General features: G+C 42.3%; 1 protein-coding gene across 2 annotated transcripts in view; it reads right to left on the bottom strand.

Moving 5' to 3' along the window:
• Positions 1 to 10,149: 10,149 nt before the first annotated feature.
• LOC138958663 (trichohyalin-like) overlaps positions 10,150 to 17,759 on the bottom strand; it is a 35,614-nt gene continuing 28,004 nt past the window's right edge. For both annotated transcript variants that reach the window (XM_070329889.1, XM_070329890.1), the window contains exon 14: positions 10,150 to 15,501. In XM_070329889.1, coding sequence (XP_070185990.1) covers positions 15,349 to 15,501 — 153 coding nt within the window. In that variant the 3' untranslated portion in view covers positions 10,150 to 15,348. The remainder of the gene's footprint in view (positions 15,502 to 17,759) is intronic.

Below are 17,759 nucleotides of genomic sequence, written 5' to 3'. Positions count from 1 at the left end.
CCTAGACTGCTACACACACACACACACACACACGCACGCGTGCACGCACACACACACACACACACACACACACGCACGCACGCACGCACGCACACACACACACACACACACACACACACACACACACACACTAAATAAATAAATAAAGTGTGGCGATGTACAAGGTGGTCTTCAGTCGCCGGAAGGGAGGTAACTTTAACGACTCACAGCAGACATCTGAATTATGATGCGATGAGAAACGTCCTCGCTCTTTAAGGCCTGTCCAGACACTCCAGGCTGACCCTGTCCACATTTGACTTATGCTCAAAACGGTCCCGCTGGGCACGCCGCGGCGGGCTATGATCGCGAAGCGTTATCTGCAGAAGAATAGAGCGTGTTCTAATTTCTCTGACACAGAAATAGAACGACGGAAATTTGACCAATCAGAGAAAACCAGAGCGATGACGTCAACCGTCAGATCGAGTTGGATTGTGGGTAGACTCTAAGTATCTCTTCGACACAGATCGGCGAACTTATCGATCTATACAGAAGCCACGAATCCCTGTGGAATACATTTTCCAAGTTATACAAAAACAGGGACGCAAAGTTCGCGGCGTGGCAGTCGATGCAACTGTCACTGTTTTGTATGTACGCAGCCATCTTTGCAAATTACCGCTAGCGTGTTGACCTTCCTGTCAGGTGACCTTGACGCTTGCGCTCCACTGATACCGCGTTGTGAAAAAAAGTCGTCGATGTGTGGCCACTCGGCAAAATCCCGCGCGACGCACAAAACGGCCTGCGGCGCATATAGCGTAAAACGGCGTCCAAGTCTGGACAGGCCTTAAAACCCCAATCCTCAGATCCCCTACACGCACAGTACCAGGACATCAATAAAAATTAAATTTCGTGTGCCCGCCTTCTCTCCTTGTGTGGGAGGGTTCCCTGAGGTACCATTCAATTATTTCTGCGGACACGTGATGAGACCATTATCTTGATCTTTGGGTCAACTAATTTAAATTTACAACAAGGCCAGAAGTCATATATTATTCAGAAGTTAACTGTTTCGGCAGAAAACATCAACAACAAGATAGAAGAAATGACACGAACCGTAACCTTTCAGCAGAACCGAAGAAACAACAGAAGAAATAATCGGAAAAATTAAGTACTCCTATATTCAATCGCTACCACCATCCCTTCCACCCGACCCCTGAAGAGAATGATCAAATATCATGACCAGAAAAGCGGGACAGTCAATCGGAAGAAACAATTGTTCTCCTCACTTAACAATATCCGTTAGCTTGTTTTTGCTTGTTTCTTTCGGTATTTGTTAGTTTTGCTTTATGTTTGTATGTCTGATTTTGTCTTCGTGAAGTTCCCTTTATCCGTTTCTGTGATTCGTGGACAGCGAATCAAAACTCTCACCTCGGTCGGTAACGATCGATGTTCATTTGCGAGCTTAGTCTTTGTCGTTTCTGGTGTTCCCTTTGATTCGAAGATTCTAAATGTTGATGCTGTCATTATCGTGCAAACGGTGAGCTGTATCCCAACAGGAAATGATGTCGACTACGACTCCATCAATTCCTACAGTTCCCTTTGTCACAGAGAAGGAAGAAGAGTCTACGCCTCGGATCCTCTTCTTTTATTGCATGCGTATCAAAAACCTTTTTCTTCTTCGTTTTATGTCGGCCATTACCTTGCTGGCACAAAGAACCTCCTGGATTTGATGTCAGGGCACAAAACGTGAAAGTCTGCCTTGTTATCGAGAACTTCAAGAAGCAGACAGGTTTTTATAACAGTATTAGCTAATTCGCCGTGTTTTCTTCACAAAGATGGCCACGTCCTGTTTTACGGCCAAGAGCAAATGGGCCTCCAGCAGCGTGTGAAAAAGAGTAGTGTTGGAGTGTCACAACGACCCAGGGCTGACCTAGTGTGACCTAGCCCTTTAATTCGTTGTTGTTGTTGTTGTCGTCGTTGCTGCTGTCGTTGTCGTTATTGTTGTTGTTGAGGCGGTTATTGTCGTTGCTGCTGTCATTGTCGTTGATGATGATGTTGATGATACTGTTTTTGTTGTCATCGTAATTGTTGTTGTGTCTGTTGTTGCTGCTTCGCTGTTGCAGTCGTCTTCGATTGTATTGGTGAGATTTGATAGGCTACTAATGTCACGTTCGATCGCTTGTTATTTTGGTAATAAGTGTGTACATGTTTGCTTCTTAGCTTGTTTGTCTCTTTCAATCCTTCTTTCAGGAAATATTTAATGCCTGGACTTTTAATAACACTCGCTTTTTTAAGATATGTGTATATTCGTCTGTTTAGATACACATATTCACATTACCTCAGTATTTAAAAGGAATCGACACGTTTTCTCTGGGTTGATTCCATATTATTGGCAAGTTAATTATCTGAAATATTTGCTTCAACCGCAGATAAACTTGAATTGAACTCACGTTCGAAGTTCAAAACTTGCTTAAAAGTTCAGTGGGCTACGTAAGAAACTGCGACCGTATGACAATTTGAGGTGTGTTACAATTTTGTCACAATAACAAGAATAACTTGAGCGCTGAAATAATCGGGGAAATGATAACAATACCAATATGTCTGAAGGTTATAACTTTGCTGTATATTTTCCCCAAACAAAGTGACACTGTGCCATTAATTATTTAACAACAAACCCGTATTCATTCGGTAAAGGGCAATTATACACGTTTCGTTTTCTTGAGTTTGTAAAATTTGGAATGTGTTTTTGCTTTTAGAATTCGTTATGCGCAATACGTATAGAACACTTTTTATTCTGCTATGATTTGAACTGTTAGTGGCCAACTTTTCCAATCTGCAGTGCTCTCCAAAGTGTGCGTCCCGACATCCTATACACACTAGATGCCGAAATCACGTACTAGAAATTCATGGAGGGGGTCCTTGAACGCAATAAACCTAAAACGATTGTTTGTTTGTTTGTTTGTTTGTTTGTTTGTTTGTTTGTTTGTTTGCTTAACGCCCAGCCGACCACGAAGGGCCATATCAGGGCGGTGCTGCTTTGACATATAACGTGCGCCACACACAAGACAGAAGTCGCAGCAGAGGCTTCATGTCTCACCCAGTCACATTATTCTGACACCGGACCAACCAGTCCTAACACTAACCCCATAATGCCAGACGCCAGGCGGAGCAGCCACTAGATTGCCAATTTTAAAGTCTTAGGTATGACCCGGCCGGGGTTCGAACCCACGACCTCCCGATCACGGGGCGGACGCCTTACCACTAGGCCAACCGTGCCGGTCCACCTAAAACGAGCGGGTGCTGGGACGCACTAAATTTACATAATCGTGAGTACCGTAGATACTGTTTTCAGACTGTGTCCTCCTCCAATAACCCAATGAAAAAGGACACGTCATATTGCACTATTCTCGACCACAGTTTTTTTTTATAATAATAATAATAATAATAATAATAATAATAAAGATAGCTTATATAGCGCCGCTTCACAAATTTAACTATGCTCTTAGCGCTGTACATCGAGATATAACAATTTCAATAATATAAATACAAAGATGATATTATCATAATACACATTTACAAATATCACTCACGTGCATACATCCTCGTGCACACCACGCGCATACACACTCCCACTCATTAGCAAGTGCTTCCATCCCCCTGCCACTGAGATGTTCATATACCCCCCTGGACAAGCTCACACCATGTCCGTCTCCTCTCTAGACTGTACATACACTCAACAAGAAAAAGAAAGACTAAATGCAAATTTCATACACAACCCTATGGCTCAATCAAAGCTGAAGCAACTATACAAAAAAGACACATTCAAACAACGAATCTAACTTCACCTCTAACAGTCTATAAAGATGGCAAGGACAATTTACAAGGATTCGCGAAAAAGGTGCGTTTTAAGGGAACTGCGGAAAGAGTCCTTAGAAGCAGAATGGCGAACGGAGGAAGGGAGAGAATTCCAGACAATGGCAGCCGCAGAAGCAAACGAGCGATCTCCAAAAGAAGGCAAGCTTCGTTCGAGAGTTTCCAGTTTGCGACTGTCAGCGCGTGAGCGGAGGTTGTAGTCAGAGGGATTGTCATATGTGACGAGCAGTTCCTTGAGGTATTTAGGGCCATCTTCACATTTGGCAGAGAAACAGATACAAGCTTGCGGACACGGGAAGCCAATGAAGGGAACGAAGAAGTGGTGTGAGATCAAACTTCTTAGAACGATATATCAATTTGGCGGCAGAGTTTTGTACCTTTTGGTGTTTGGGACCACTGGACTTTTGGGACCCTCTAACTTGAAACTCCGCTTCGAGGGTCCATGGCCCATCTAAAAATTAAAATAGAGGGTCCTTGGACTCTCTAGGAGATGCCTCCGTGGGGAGCCGTGATGTATGCTTAAATGATTACAAAAAATCGTTTGTCTTCGTGGAGCCAATGAACAGGATAAACTGCCTTACACGCGCAGCCTTAAAAAAATAACTCACAAAGAAATGGATAATACAATGAATAAATACAATGATTAAATAAATAGATAAATACATAAATAAATACATAAATAAATACATAAATAAATACATAAATAAATACATCGAAATTAAGAACAGACGAATGAACAAGTAAAGAGCGGAATAAACAGGGGAAAATGAATAAATAGATAGATGAATACATGAATAAATAAATAAATAGATAAATGAATAAATGAGTTAAAAAGTCACTTATAATTCAATATCTTCTTAGCAGTCGTTACCCCCATGTATACAGCCAGACAATCCCTCTCATTGCATAAAGCTGTCTCACATGCTTGGCATCATGGCGACAGGTCTGACCAATCATCGGCGCCGCAAGGCGAGACAACCACTCTGCGCATGTCAACGCGCAAACGTAACGATGTCGTCATAACCGGCAGTGAATGGTCTCCGAGACAGAAGGCAAATCACGGGGGAAGACGAGTGGATTACACATGAATCACTTCATTTGTCTATCTCCTCGTCGGCATGTCACTCAAGTCTCTCTAACCGCGAGACAGACAGCCGCGGGCGGATGTAGAGATATCAAACCGCGAACATCGCCCAGATTATCTGTCATGGCCTGAGAAAACGAGGCGATGTGAGAGAGATGAAGTGATCTGCTGGACGGCGAAGAGTTACCCGTAGCGCCAACACTCCCATGCACAGTGCACAGGATTCAGCTCAAAACTAGGTGCTTATCCATATAACCACTGTGTGACATCAAAACAATATCAATGCGCTGATCAGAGGTGTGCTAGTCGCTGTGCTCTAACTAACTGCTCCCTGTGGAGTAATTTGCCCGCGTTTCTCACAACCTGAGGGGCTTATGACAGACAATCGGCGACAGTCTCCATCTCACCAACCGCAAGGGAGCAACGTTAAAATCGTTGCCTCTGGCTTTGTTGCACACTTTCAAACTATTCCCACGACCATGGTACTCAAAAATGATGTTCCCACACTTTATTTTTACTGGGGTACTCAAAATGTTCTGCTCATGTGACTCGTGTTGGCCTTGCCTGACTCAGTATTGGGTAAAAACATTGAAAAACTGGCCGAAAAAGAACAAAACAAAAGCAACAGCATCGGCAACAACAACAACAACGGCAACGGCAACAGCGCGGCGTGCAAGTTTTTAGGTTGAATCTCTACTGGAAGAGTAGCTTGGACGATTGGTATCTGCCTGATTTTTTAAAATGTTTACTTTGATGCCCGTAACTGGAAAGCAATTTATTCTCAAACAACCCTATGTAATGATCAAGTGTAGTGTATCAAAGGTTTATGCTGTGAAAAAATGCGCGCATTTGCTAACATATTCAGAAGTTCTGTTTTTCGAAAACTTGACCTACACTGTTTTGGGGTGTGTACGAGAAAGCTTACGAACAACTCTCTCTGATCTGCTTTGCAAGTTGACCAAACAAGCAGGAGTACATTTGTCTACATGTGTTTGTGTGGACAGTAACACATCTGTAGTAGGTACCCTGTGGGCCCTTCCTGTCTTGCTGATCACGCGCTCTTCCGCGTGGGAGGAATACCACTCTCGATGTTTCTTTTGTAGTCAACGGCGAACCATGGACTGCGAACCGTGCGTAGCAGGCTAATGGGCGTATCCCTCGGACTGTGTTGAAGTTGGTTTAACTTTGTCAGGAAACAGGGCCGTCGTGATTGTTGTGAAACAGTACATGTGTACGACTGAACCGCAGTAGATGAATAATTGAATTTTGGCAGCAACAGTTCAGTCCGTTGACAAAGACACCGCAGACCGAGTGAGAGCTGCATGTATGGAGTCAATGACGGGACAGCAACCCCCTGTGACCTTATGGGTAGCAACACAGATAAAAGACACACACATTGTTCCAAACGGCATTTGAATAGGTCTAAAATCAGGGTATGCTGCAAAAACAGTGTGGAGGTAATTTCAGTAAAGTCTTTGTAAAGACAATACAAACAAATAAACAAACATCAGTTAAGATTGTCATAATTTCTCGAACACTGAGATGATCTCAGGAACATACTTTGCGCATGACAACAACTTTAAAATTTCGTATTTTCAGCAGTAAAAGACTTGTAGTGAACAATGGACCCGATTTTGAACACTGACAGTCTCAATCAAAAACTGCGAATACACACACACACAGAGAGAACGATAGTCATTGTAAAGTTTATTCACAAGTGAATATTTCTTTTTGTCTACGATTTAAATTTCAATAACTACCTTTTCTTGTTTATAATTTTATTCTTGATTTTTGAACGTTAGAAGAGTATCTGTGTCTGATTTCTTCAAAAACGCAGTAGTTTTCGCCAAGACAGGTTTTGAGGCATGGGTTTCGTTGGCCGCTTTAAAACGAATCGAGGAGACAATTAAAATGGAGGATGCCAGGGGGCTTAACATCAGCACTGACTGACCTTTGCTGAGTACACAATGGCTGGACTGAACTAGTACCCGTGGTTAGTTGACTACCTACAAGCTCAGGGTGACAAAGAAAAAGTTGATCCCGTCACAGTTGTCGTACTCCGGCCTTTTTGCCTTTGTATTTTACTTGAGTAAGATCACGACGATGCTGCTTTTTCAGTTGTTTCTTTGTCCCCCACTAATTCCTCTGTTGTTGTTGTTGTTGGTGTTGTTGTTGTTGTTGTTGTTGTTGTTGTTGTTGTTGTTGTTGCTGTTGCTGCTGCTGGTACTGATTTGTTTTAGCTGTACCTTGTTCATTTTTTCTTCTGTTTGCTTTCTTTCTTCAAACAGTAAATTAGCAATCATTACTTTGTTGTTCTTGTTGTTGTTGTTGAGTCAATCCCCGAATTTGGAACTTCTTTTCGAAAGAGCACAAAAGTCAACCCAATTGACCTACGAACTTAAAACTTTGTGACCGGATCATGCACAAGCTGAAGTTAAGGTATACCAATATGATGTAATTCGTCGAACAGATGCAAAAGTTATTAGCATATTTATGGGTGGCATTTTTTTGGTTAGGTCACCTTGTACTTGAATGATCGAACAGGTGGGTGATTCCCAACAGCTTTTGTACTTGCATTTTAGTTTTTACTAACATGCCTCCTTTCAATTTTTGAATTATGTGAGGGAGTCGCAAACGAGACAACAACAACAACAACAACAACAACAACAACAACAACAACAACAACAACAACAACAAAGTAATGATTGTTAATTTACTGTTTGAAGAAAGAAAGCAAATAACTGAACTTAAATTGACTCAAAACATGACCCTTCGTGTCAAAGTCACACTTGTAAAAGGCGCGAAAACTATACCAATGACATGCACGCATTCCTTCATTGGGAATGGCCTGATCCTGACTGTAATTGGTGTCCTCAAGTCACCGATTGACTAAGTTTTGTTCTTACAAGTTCCTTCAGATAATCCCAAAGGTAACAAGAGAGATGCGTTCAAACAAGAAAAATCGGAATTCGGCCGCGGACTACTTTCCAACCACAAAAGTTACACAATGAATGGAAAGCTTCGTGCGGCTTTAATATCCATGATTAAAATGATAACATCGCTTTTTACAACAAGTACCACTTTACCATTGTGAAAATCGCCGGTTTCCTCAGTTTCCCACGCATTAATATGTCTCCGCCAAGGATTAGGATACAGGTGCCAAAACGCATCGGAGACCCGTTTGCAAACGTACGTGAGAAATCGTACAGCTATGGTAGGTAGCCTTTTCTTCGTATTGTATGCATGTTTTTCTCGACGTTTCAACGACTATTGCAAGATAACATATCCGAGACAAAGAGCCCACATGTATCTCCTTCAAAACGGCGCCGGTGCGTTTCTGTCCAGCTCCGATCTGAAGAAATTAATCCTATCTTCGTACAGTGATCTGAGAGTGTCCTGTCAACTATTGGTTACACATCGTAAGTTGTTTGCACACGGGCGCGGTGAGCGATGTGCAATGCGATACAGTGTTCAGTCTGACTGTGTCAAATATGAAGGACTGAGGTGACAAGGCTTAGCATCTTACTGCCAGGGGAGCTATCGAGACTGACGCCTGGACGTGGTAATGTACACTGTACCAGGCGGCGACTGGCATTGTGACTGAGAGCGGGTTTATCAACACGATGGTGACTGAGAGAGAGAGAGAGAGAAAGAGAGAGAGAGAGAGAGAGAGAGAGAGAGAGAGAGAGAGAGAGAGAGAGAGAGAGATTTGATGAGTATCTGATTCAAGAACCAGCTATGAACTGTGTATATTATATGGACAGGGCGGTCAAGTCATTGTGAAGATTATGACCCAAAGAGGTCAAAGCCAAGTAAAGCGCCCATTTTGAAACAGAGCAAGAATAAGCCGGCTAGGAGTGAACGCCTATTTGGATGGGTCAGCATACCTCATTCCTGTTTAGTTAGATAATGGACTGCCGCTCATTCTATATTCGTGATTCAATCTGTCAAAAATCAGCATACTCCGGGTCATCAAGCTACGTTTTCAGTCGAACATCCCGCCTCAAATTCACCGAGTACCGCTGTCATGAAGCCACGGCGAAGGACCAAAGAAAAAACAATTCGGGGCATGGACAGGCGGCTGCGCGAGACTTGACATGCTTGTTTACTCACAGTTAGCTGCTGTGTGGTTGTAGATTAGCTGCGGTCTCCAGTTTATCCAACATCTTCTGTGATCGCCTGTGCCCTTCCCAGTGTCGTCTGCTCGCACCTCCCTGCCACGCGCTCCCAGACTGCAAGGCGACAGAGACCGACAAACCGTAAAGGGTCTGGGTTCTCCCAGAAAGAAGGCGGACTCGAGTGGAACCAACTGTGATTTGACTCAAGTTTGAGATTGAATCTTTATGGCGTAGCCAAAGCACACTTCCAAAATCATGTTCAAAATTGCCCACTGTTACCACTGAGGGCGTCAGATGTCAATTTCTGTCATAGGGGATGGGACGTGTCCTTGCTGGCTTCGTAAGTCAATACGTTGTTGATAATAAATGGTGAGGGAGCAGGACCGGTTCGAAGAGGAAGTTGGATTTCTATTTGAAGGGAAGAGTGGCGGTGAAATAGACGATGTTGAGAAATAACTGTTAGGATTTTCGAGCGGTGTGGTAGAGTAAGCGCCCCAGAAATGAGGTCGAGCAAACTTTTCCAAGCGATCGAGGCGAAGCCGCAACAGCACACTGCTGACCGGCTAAGACAGGCCATGGCGACGAACAACTAACTCTGATATGTGTATGTTATGCAGTTTGCACTCGATATGGTACCATTTTCTTTATGCACATCGGAGCCACGATTCGTAGCCGATTAATTGCTTGCCGGTCACTGGCAGAGATAACGAAGCACGTATTTCCACATGACCTCAAGTCAAACCCTCGGTCAATTTAAACACTGCGGGCCAGCGATCATTGCCGCAACGAATCGTGAATTCCAGTCCGATGAGTATATTTTTAAGAGTTCAGGTGTGTGTGTGTGTGTGTGTGTGTGTGTGTGTGTGTGTGTGTGTGTGTGTGTGTGTGTGTGTGTGTGTGTGTGTGTTGTAAGGTACGAGAAAGCTCCGACTAGGAATTTTTGATGTGATCGCGTGAGATGTTTGCATAACATACCTCAAGATCGAGATGAAGTTCCATACCTTTTAAGTTATCAAACAACGGCAAAAAAACACCGACAGACAGACACACACACACACACACACACACACACACACACACACACACACACACTTTTAGATGCAAAGTAACATTTATTTTTTGTACCGTAACCCCAAGTGGTTTACACGTTCGTATACAGTATCACAGATCCAAACAGGTGTATATGGAATGGTCTTGGTTATTAGGAGATCTCAAATCTGCAACAACAATCTGGAAAAGGCTTATAACTTTAATGTTGCATACACATAATATTCGAATGGTCTTTGTACAACATAACGCTTTCTGACATCTTTATAACACAACAAGAATGCATATCAATTACAATATTTCATTCTGAATGACTGGTTTTTTCCTTGCAGATACCTGTTAGGTAAGTTAAGGTAATGTGTGTATATTTTGTAAATCAATACCCATTTGGTCATGTAATGCTGACTATAACAAAACATCACTGATAATGAATTACATGCATGCAGTGACCTTCGCAAATCTATACAAACAGCAGTGACGTTCAAACAGTATCCATCTGGTCTATATAATGCTGGGTGTGGCATTATATCAGCAGATTATGCCTGGCATTTGATGACCTTCGCAAAATTGATCAATACAAACACTAGTGAAATACTGACAATTTTTTACAAACTGTACAATAATGTGTACACATATAACACACCACAAAACATGGCAAGAGAACATGAGCAAATAATCAGTCATTAAACCACTCATTAAATGCGGTATTCAAAATGTCAACAAAAACAAAAACATAATTATACGCAAGATTGTATTATTTCTATTATCCTCAGTTTTTCAAGAGACTATCGGAATTCCGATTGAATCCTAATGAAAAAAATCAAAGAAGAGAACTACTTTTCAACAAATAAAGTAGAACTACTTTTCAACAAATACAGTAAAGAATTTGATTAATACTGACGAATTAAGTAAATATTGTGAAGGCAACGGGCAAAGTTATACACCGCATGTATAACGAACATCTAAGAAAGTACAAAAGTGATTAACACATCTCCCTCGATCAATCATGAAGTCACTTGAAGATTCCAAAGAAAAATACATGAATGTTAATCCTCATTCCGGTGAAAAGTTAAACGTGAGATGCTCACACAGCATCACGTGGGATTCTCACACAGCATCGGTGATACACACGCAGTTCAAAAAAGGAGAAAACAACGACGATAAGATTACTTTAAATGGATAGACCTTGGAAGGACATGAGAGACTCATTTCCTTTGAGTTATGCAGGAGAAACAGTTCTCCACAATCCTGAATCTAAATAATATTTCAAATACACTGGCCGTAACTAATCCTGATTTAATTTTTGCCACGAAGAAAACAACAAGAAGCAAAAACAACATTTGTCTTCTTAAACAAAACGACGACAGCCTCAATTTAAAAGTAATCAAGCCTTGCAGACAGGGAAAACTGGTTCGACGCCTGATTGACGCGGCAGCCAATCACAGGCCGCGTTACTGATGGACCGTAAACGTAACATCCGGTGAGATGTCGCCCCGTAATCGTTGTCCTAATCGCTGCAAGCCGCCCTGCTTGATAAAAGCACTCGGCTTATCGCAAAATACGTTTTCCTGCCCGCGATGCTGGTCCTTCAGCTGACAGAGAGCAGGCTTGGGGGAACAACCAAACAAACAAGCAACAAACAAGTCTTTTAGAGCCATTAGGGCCCCGACAAAACCCACACAACTATCTAATCTATCGGGGGGCAAGGTGGACCAGTGGGTCTTAGTTTTTCCCTGAGAGCCAGAGATCAACAGCCGAGCCTATTATTCTGTTCATGAGTGAGGTATCTTCTTCTTCTTCTTCGTACGACGGTTGTGTCAGACTCGGAATCTGGAGGATGCCATGAACATGGACGTTCTTTCCAGGTCCTCCAGTGCTCCCCACATTTTGGTCCTATGAGTGAGGTATGAACGGTTTCACCACGTGCTGCCACCTGGCTGGGTGTCAAAAACGCCCCGTTTACAAGCAACTTCCGGAATCAGCTTCACTAAATGCATAGTCTTCAAAACTGACACAGCGGAGTTTATCAGTCAATGCTCTGTTTTTCTGTTGTAATTTCATCCTTCGTCGTGGTGGGTACCACTTATGTTTCTTACATACATAACACTCCACGTTGATGAGAAAAAAAATCGACATTCGATCTTCGTACTTTTTGTTACATTTTGAGAAAATAAGTTAGAAAGATGACTAAACTTGCAAACAGTCGTTCATTGACAGTCAGCCTAAACCCGTAACCAAAGCTTTGAAGCAAGCGCGCTGCAAGTCAGCAGCGATAAAAGCTAAAAAGGGAAGTGTGAAGTTTTAACGACCCAGGATTTAACCGGCGCAAACAGCCACAGGGCCAACGACCGAACGTATCAAGATGAGGGACCCTAAGGCGACTGTTAGCACTGAGTTCCCACTGACATCAGCGATAAAATGATTTTATTATCCTCTATCTTGGTCAACAATCCCCCAGGTTCCTCTCAACTATGTCCTCAATGCTAAAGAACTAGGAGTGTGTGTGGTGACATTTACTTTCCAATCAAAAATTATCCAAGGATTAACGCAAAAGTGTGATGGAGTCGGATCATCGATGATGAATCGTGTACATGTATCTTCTCACACCTTCATCCGCATATTTAACGGCGCAACCCTTCTCGTGTAGACGATCGGGGGGCCCGGTAGCTCAGAGCAGTGGACTTGTGATCGGAAGGTCGCAGGTTCGAATTCGGGCCGGGACGAACACGGGTCGACTGTACGTGCAGACCCAGAGACGGAAGCCATGTCCTACCCCCGTGTCACCACAGTGAAAAATCAACAACCTGGGCATTTTGATGAATAAATGTTTCAACGGACACTAGTTGAAGTCTGTGAAGTTAAGTCATCACAAAATTCTCACCCCGCACTGAAAGAAGTCATGGGATTGCCTTTTGTTATGTGTCCAAGTGGGTGCATGTTCGTATTATTTTCATGTAAAAACCTGGCCATGTATGAGATAGTGTATGGAACTTTGTTCACGGGAAGAACTATGCGTCTAACAGAAACACTAGCAGCAAAACGATCCTACCGGCTATGAACGTGGATAATCCATATGCTGTCTTCGTTACTAGAAGATAGAGCAGAGGAAACGAATGGAGAAGACAAGCAAAACACAAAGCTGCAAACTTAGCACAATGCTGCTAAAATAAAACGGAACAAAAATCAACCGTACTGTTTATTTAGGCGTAAAACCACGTCACAATTAAGTCACTGATCAAACGTTTAAGATGAAAGGCGGAGCATTTTGACATCTAAAGTAATCCTTAACATCATCTGTACAATGTCAATTAAATACTTTGGGTATAACACCACTTCCGCGCTGATCAAAAGTTTTAAGATCAAACGTGGCACTTTCTGATACACCAATTAATCCTTATCCTTTACAACAATAGAATACAACGACCTATGAAGAAAGAAAGTTCAACTAACAGAAATATTTTGAAACTTTGAAATGGGGATTTGGCACAATGCAAAAAAAGGTCAAATTAATTGACATGAAACTGCCTGTTACCAGGAGCTCTAACGACATGAAAGGCCAGTAAGCCTACATTTAAAGAAAACGCCTAGCGGCTTGAACAAGATTCATGCGCACAGCACAGAAGTGATGAATAAACATCACCAAAGAAAGAACAAAAAGAAGAAAACAGCAGAAAAAAAGGTTACAGTCTTACCGCTGTCTTCAAAGTTAATATCATAGCCTAAGGCAATTTTGTGAAATGCAATTAAAACTCGTGTACATGCAAGCTTGCCTACATATAATTATGCGCTCGAAATAGAATAGCATATATATGCATACAGAAACTACGAATAGGTTACAAACACACCATGGGACACACATGTACATAGTTTGCACAAGGTTTGTTCATTGACACTGTCATATTGCATTTTGAAAACAAAAGAGATATTGAGTTGATCGTTAACTTAAGTTTGAGCTGTGATAAAAGCAGGCACACGATTCCATCTCAAGAGTATGGAAACAAATACATATACTGAACTATTTCCTTTCAGAAACAACGCATTGAATCCATAAACACCAGGGGTTTTAAGAGCAATGTAGGTGCACATGTATGATGGCAACGGTCGAGTGGTAAAAAGGGTTAATTCGAAGTTTGCATACATACGCTGTATATATATATATATAATTCTGCTACTTTTCAATTCGTTCACAATATTGTGCTATTGAAGAATAGAGGTGCACTAAAGTAAATGTCGAAGTACCAAACACGTGCTCATAAGAAATGTTGAAAATACCCATTTTGACCAGCATAAACTCTTGTGGAGTCACTTACAAATTGACTGGAATATACTTTTTTTTTTTTTTTTTACACATATGGATCACCCCCGCCCCCTACCAACACCGTCCCTCTGATGCTTGATGGAGAATTTATTTGTCAGAAATGATCTGTACATCAACAGCTGCAGCTAATAATACATTCTAAAACTGTACCTGTGTTGGATGTCTCCATGTGGAAAACGGACATTTGCTCCTTAGCCAGAAACACAGTCTACATTTAAAGCTGAATTATTCCCCTGAATCATTAAATTCGTTTCAGCGTGTTCTATTTTTCTGATGATAAATACCCAGAACTTGCAGTGAGTCTATTTTAAAAATCATTCCGGCATACACGCTGAAAACTGCATTGTCTGCCCAGCCGTGAATGGTCTATATAATATACACTTACTGAAATTATGAGAACAAAATCTGAGGAAACTACTATACTTTCAGTAAACGTAACTAATCTGAGTTTGATGGAACGCACGCTACTGAAACCGTGACTATAATCCGCGTGCCAGAGAAATTCGTTTTCTACATCGATACATTTGTTTCTTGTCCTCCTCTTGTTCTTTAGCAGTTGCGATGATTGGCAAAATGTGTTCCCGCGTCTTCGACAGAACAAAGAATCTCACGTAAATAAAACAGAGTAGACCACAATCCTTAGTGACACTGGCATACCCAGGTTTCCAATAAACCGTGGGACCCTCTATTGTCTAGGCAAAACTTGAAAGTTAGAGCTCTGCCACACAGACTTATCCACAGTTTCAGTGACGTGGATTTCAGACAATCTCAATTTGTGCATTAACAGCAGAACCCCGCAACGCAGTAGAGTTAACCTAGCAGACATCAACCTGATTGTACCAAAGTTGAGGGGTTGAGTGTCAGCACAATGACTGAAGGCCGGTGTGGTGCAATGGACTACTATAATTTAAGGACAACTATTGCAGTGTGCCTGGTCAATACGTGTCGTGACCCATCTCGGTGCGAGCTCCGATCTTGAGCAGCCTGGTGTGCTCGCGCTCGTGTCTCTCTAGCAAGAACTTGTCTTCCTTCATCTTGTGGCGGTGGGACTGCAGCTGGATGTAGCTCTCCTCGCGCTGCGAATGCATCTGCACACACAGAGACAAAAAAAACCAGTTGATGAAAGCATTGAAATGGGGAGAATTCAAGGTATTTTGTCCTCTTTGATTTTTGGTGGTGCTAATAGAGCGGGAAGAGGCAGCTCTCCTTGCACCTGGGTGCATCTCTAGGACTTTCCAGGGTTAGGTCAATAAACTAAGTTTAAAACTAAACGTTTGTGGTAGAAGACAAACGTCAATATATTCACCTGCCCAACACACGCCCCGCTCCACCACCACCACCACCACCAACCCCCCTCTTCCCCATGAAAACAAGAAAAGCGCATGCTTATAAATACGAGTTGCCTTCGTCTTTCGTTAAATGACTCCGAAGTTATCTGGCTCTCCAGCTCCATAAACATTTGAGAACATGATACACTCCTACTTTATCTTTTATCTTATCTACTTCAAGTTTTTTCGTTCACGGACGGCCTGACAATGCTCACTGTTGTATGCTCAGAGAGAAAAGAAAAGAAAGATAGATAGAAAAAAAGGCCAAAAAAGAAGCATCGATGATTCCTTATAAACAAAGGAAAAAATAGGGCTCTCTCTAAAAAGGCGCTCGCTTTATGTAAAAATCAAAAGTGATAAAAAGAACCAAAACAGTAACTATTACAAACCCTAAAAAAAATCCATGACCTGCCACTGCAATAAAAGTCCTATAACAGTCAGAAATGCACCTAAAAATAAATCCTTTCCAAATCCTCGTTTTAGGATCAACGCATGGAAAGGACATGTTGAACGCAAACGTACAAACACACACACACACACACACACACACACACACACACACACACATACACACACACACACACACACACACACACACACACACACACAGACACAAACACACACACACAGCAAGGCGAGATGACAAAGTCAGCAGCTCCACGTGCAAGAGGTCAACATACTTTATGACATGGGCTATGACCCGTCAGCTGTGACCTGGCTGAATGCACGGGGGTGGATCTAGCTGGCTCAAGGGATCATGGCTCTTTGGGACCCCGCAGAGCCCTTGGGGCCATGGATCTAACTCTACTGGTTGACCTGGGTTACCTCAAACCTTCTGCTAAGAATAGACTGGCCACGACGGTCGTTCGTTGCTACTACAGTGGCATCCCCTATTTGAGACCTCCAAAAATGTGAGAAATCTGGTCTGAAAAAGAGTTAGTATACATGTAAAACCTTCCTTTTAAGACCTACACAAAAAGAAGAAATCAGGTCTTATACAAGGGGGAGTCTTACATTTACAAAGGATATTAACACCAAACCTGAGATAACAAGGTCTTAGAAGGGGGGAGTTTTAGACAGGGAAGGGAAGGGAGGTTCAACCGTTCACGAGAAGGTAGCAAAAGCGTCAGACAGATTTGAAATGACTCCGCGGAGACTTGCTGTTTCATTTGGTGGAAGGTGGCCTATTGGTAAGGCGGTCCGCCCCGTGATCGGGAGGTCGTGGGTTCGAACCCCGGCCGGGTCATACCTAAGACTTTAAAATTGGCAATCTAATGGCTGCTCCGCCTGGCGTCTGGCATTATGGGGTTAGTGCTAGGACTGGTTGGTCCGGTGTCAGAATAATGTGATAATAATGTAAACAAACAAACAAACAACAAACACAAATGGAGAATTTCTTTGACAAGACATGAGGTTTAGATCTGAGCTAGAAAAAGTTTCATTCCCGTGTGTGTTTGAACTTTAACGTTTGACCGAATCTCCTCATTTCATTCCTTACTTCATCATAATTATAACCGGGAAATATGCAATTTCAAAAAAAAGGTCCAAGAATAAACGAAGTTTGAAACAGTTGGCGCATTCCTTCATTTGTGTAAACACTAAGCAAGCCTACATTCAATGAGCATTTTAAATGTTGAAAGTGCTTTCAGAAAACAAAAACAAATGAAGCGACATTCCGACAAAAAAATTAGAGTATCTTTTAAAACCGAGCTAAGGCTGGGTAAAACAACAGCAGCGTTTTTTTTTCCAAAACAGTGGCAGATGGCAGAAGAAATTCCGCTTCGCAAACACAATCTTCATAGCTTTGTGTTCCACTGCGGGTCAAGCTCGCTCTCCTAAAAACCCTGTCCATATTTTGACTTGATTTTGGCGGGTTATGAAAGAAAGTGACATTTGTGTATATTACCCTGGTATACGACCTTTTCCTTTTACGGTTATGACCCGCAAGGTCTCACGAGAGCTCGAGATGGTTCCGCCTATACAAAGGCGAAAGTTGTAAAGTTTATTTCTTTGCCTGT

This window comes from Littorina saxatilis, linkage group LG2 (assembly GCF_037325665.1).
Source record: "Littorina saxatilis isolate snail1 linkage group LG2, US_GU_Lsax_2.0, whole genome shotgun sequence".
NCBI lineage: Eukaryota > Metazoa > Mollusca > Gastropoda > Littorinimorpha > Littorinidae > Littorina > Littorina saxatilis.
This window is presented reverse-complemented; position numbering and strand designations above follow the sequence as displayed.